The sequence below is a fragment of the Lactuca serriola genome, chromosome 1 (genome assembly GCF_051521515.1).
Source record: "Lactuca serriola cultivar US96UC23 chromosome 1, Lser_US96UC23_V15, whole genome shotgun sequence".
NCBI lineage: Eukaryota > Viridiplantae > Streptophyta > Magnoliopsida > Asterales > Asteraceae > Lactuca > Lactuca serriola.
The window spans coordinates 93499648-93503501 of NC_136408.1; the positions used below are offsets into that span (position 1 = coordinate 93499648).

Consider the following 3854-nt stretch of genomic DNA (forward strand, 5'->3'; position numbering starts at 1 on the left):
CAAACAATCCTTACCAACCTCTTGATCCTAGTTTCAATGGTATTTTTTGACCATTCAAACAAGTTTAAAGTTATTTTTCATGTTGGTTAAATTTGAATTTTATTTTTATCAAATAAAAACATTATTTCAGATCATTTTAATATAATAGAATTTACAGATTAACAATTAAGTTCACATCTTGTTTTTATTACAAGTTAGAAGATGTGGATGACACGCTTGTATATAACAAGTTTGATCTAGTTTGATCAAATGACAAGGTCAAAGGGGTTACATCTCCTTGTGGGGTCTTGGGGCAACCCCCTAGCGGATCTAAGAGGCCCCTGGTTGTTTGTTAAGGAAAATGTTATGAAAAATCTTATTTTCGGAATATATTTTTTCATAATTTACCTTGAAACTATCATCCATTATTTATGTGATAAAATCAATATTTAATGTTGATTGATACTTGTTCTTAATATCAAAAGAGTTTGAATCCTAAAACCCTAATTCACGGCGCTATATTAATGTCTTGATATAAGACTGTTATTTCAAGGATTATCCTTATAATCTGAATTTTCTATAATTTAGATAGGGCTGTGTACGAGATGGTTTGGTTCGACTTTTGCTAAAACCGAACCATTATAAGTGGTTAATGCATTTTGGTAGCTAATGGGTATTGGTTAATATTTGTTTTGATTAACATTTTTTTGTTGGTTAATGGTTAATATTGGTTAATCATAATGGTCGAAAATGAGATAAAAATAAAAAATACCTTGCTAAAAAATTGAAAAACATAAAGTACATTGTTATAAAAAAAATGAACAATCTAATATTTATAACCTTATTAATATGATTGAAGATCTGCAAATATGATTCAGTTATTTTGATTAACTTGATTTTGGTTCGGTTTTTAGATTAATATGTTCACCCGTAAATCTAAACATAAGATTGAAATATCATAATAACAACCTGGTTACCTATTCATTTCAAAAACCTATTCTCTTTTGAACCCCAAAATTTTTCGCTTTTTTTATTTTTTATTTTTTTTATTTTTATTTTTTTATCAAACACCTAGCCTTCTATATCCCAACACTCTTTTTGAACAATTTATGAAAAACGCATCTATAATCTACTGGATAGAAATTCTCTCCGATCACATCATCAATTGAATTCTAAGATAATATCAAATTGCAACAATTAGGAAATTTGGTGGTGATTCAACATCCAACACTTTGTGACTTTCTTGTTGTTCGATTCCATAGTTAGCGTTATATTAGGGCACGATTGAATTTTAGGCGCGCTTTCAAACGGCCAACGAATCATAGTTTTCCCCAAAAGTTTCCTTCGCAAAAAAAATGTCGTTTCTCGAGGACTTTCAAGCTAGTAAGCCCTTATCTTCCTTCCCCTTTTCTAATTCAAATTGCTACTGCAATAAAATATCTTCTCTTAGCAAAAGATTGAACTCCTCATGAATTTTCCAGATTGATCGACAAAAACCTAAAATTCACTCGAACCCTAATTTTTTATTTTAGGGGTTTTACTTAGGTGTCATAGAAATAAACTTATCTGGATATTCTGATAGTCAATGAACTACGCATATTGGATTCTGCTTGTGCGTTTGTGTGTTTAGTTCGATTCTGTGTTTTAATGTTCGATGTAAATAAGACATCAATTTGAACAAGATTGACAAATAGTACGCTTTAAATGAAACTTTAGGAACTAATCTCATTCTTAAGGCAAATAACACTTCATAACATCATTGATTATCAGGTTGTCTGTAACAAGTCCATTAATTTCTTTCCTTCATTCAGGTTTGGAGCCATTGCCAAACATCTTACAGAGGAAGTATGCATTATTACGTGACTTGGATAAAAGTTTGCAAGGTATACTTTTAGCTTATGCACATAGATCAAATGTTATTCAGTATCATTATAAGATATAAGTCTATAACTAACTGAATCGATATATTTTCATGGATCACTACTATCTGCAGATATTCAAAGGCAAAATGAATTACATTGCATACAGGAAATCGAGGGATTTAAAGAGGGAGTTAAATCTGGAAACATTGCACCAGGTACTTCACTTAATAAATTCTCAGATGAGGCACAAGATGAGCAAAAACATGCTATCAGAATTGCTGATGAAAAAGTTACTCTTGCTGTTCAAGCATATGATTTGGTACCATTTTCATCACGCTTTTCCTCTCTCTTACATATTCATTTTAACCAAAACAGGCAACAATCTTTTAAATCTCGTTTCTTCAGGTGGATGCTCATATTCAACAACTTGATCAGTATCTCAAAAAACTAGAAGAACAACGCCGTGGTAATTTCTTCTTCCTTTTAGTATCTGTCAACACACACACATACACACACACAGTTTCACATTTGGCTTCTGACATTCAATGGCTAATGCAGAAAAGGATAATGCTGCTGCAGCTGGATCAACTGGTTTGAACCCTGATGGCAATGGGAAAACAGGAAAGAGTGAAGGTGGTAGAGGAGGACGAAAAAAGTAAATATTTTTTTTTTATGCAAACTTTCTTGAATATATTTTTAGTCATCATTTGTTACATGGGACATGACTAAACAAACTTTCTAGCTCTAATTTCAAGAATAGTGATGTGGAGGGCATTCACGTCTTTTTACACACACAATAGATGGATACTTAGCTAGTCCATGTCCCACCTTTTTAGATTGAACAAAAAAGCTGCAGCTTCTGTCCCACTTACATCAGTCCAATGCATGCCAAACACTGTGTTCTGTGTACTGTGTACATGAAAATTGTTTGTTTCTATTCAGGAGTCGGGTAGGTGGGGCAGCCGCCACAGCGGCGGCAGCAGCTGCAAATGCACCGAGTATGGATTTGGATCTGCCCGTGGATCCTAATGAGCCAACATATTGTTTCTGCAACCAAGTGAGCTATGGGGAGATGGTGGCATGTGATAATCCTGATGTATGTATTTCTTTCATATCTATTAATTAATTAATAGGATATTAATTTAATGAGATGATTATTTGTTTTAATTGCAGTGCAAGATTGAGTGGTTTCATTATGGGTGTGTTGGTCTGAAAGAGCAACCGAAAGGGAAATGGTATTGTAGTGATTGTGGTGGGATGCAAAAGCGTAAGGGTAAATGAGTAATTGAACTCAAAGGGTTCGTTTGTTTATGGTTTGTAGGAAGTGACTGAATGAAATAAGTCATATTTTGTGTGGTCGTGTAATGTTTTGTGTTACATTTAGTCTTTAGGGATAACTCTAGGGATAAATAGAGTTGATTATCTTTATAGGTATGCTTGAGACTTCACAATTCATAGAATTTTAATATGCATTTTGTGTTGAATAAGTGCTTGTGGATTTATAATATATTGTATAAGTGTTTCACATAGTCAAAAAAAAGTTTGTTTATCACTTTGATCAATGCATTAATGGTTGAACTATTTTTTCATGGATTAGAACAAGTGGGTCTTCTAGTTCCTATTTGTGTCATGTGGTTAATAGTTTTGTTCATATATAAGGTGAAAAGATATAGAATATGGTAGAATAATTTTCAAAAAACTAAAACTCATGCATTTTTTATTCTTTGGATTTATGATGAAATGTGGAGATATGTAGCCTCAGTCCATTTTCATTCCTCCAACTTCTAACTCATTGCGCAATGTCTTTCCAATTTTCATTGGTTTAATGCAACAACTAGTATAAATTATTGCAACTAAATCAAATTTAATCATTTGAATGACACCTTTTGAATCACATAAAGGACTAAAAAGTGCAACTTGCTTGAATTGCAATGAGACTCTTTTCCAACTTTCTCCATGGCCTTCGCAATTAGCTCACCAATCTTCCGTTCTCCATTTGTAGAAATTGTGCCC

General features: G+C 32.7%; 1 protein-coding gene across 1 annotated transcript; it reads left to right on the plus strand.

Annotated features, from left to right (window-relative positions):
- Positions 1-1081: 1081 nt before the first annotated feature.
- ING1 (RING/FYVE/PHD zinc finger superfamily protein) lies at positions 1082-3328 on the plus strand. The gene is made up of 7 exons (XM_079033257.1): positions 1082-1362; positions 1791-1862; positions 1973-2160; positions 2247-2307; positions 2400-2496; positions 2784-2937; positions 3015-3328. The coding sequence occupies exons 1-7, from the start codon at positions 1335-1337 to the stop codon at positions 3120-3122; spliced, it is 708 nt and encodes a 235-aa protein (XP_078889383.1). The 5' UTR covers positions 1082-1334; the 3' UTR covers positions 3123-3328.
- The last annotated feature ends 526 nt before the right edge of the window (positions 3329-3854 follow it).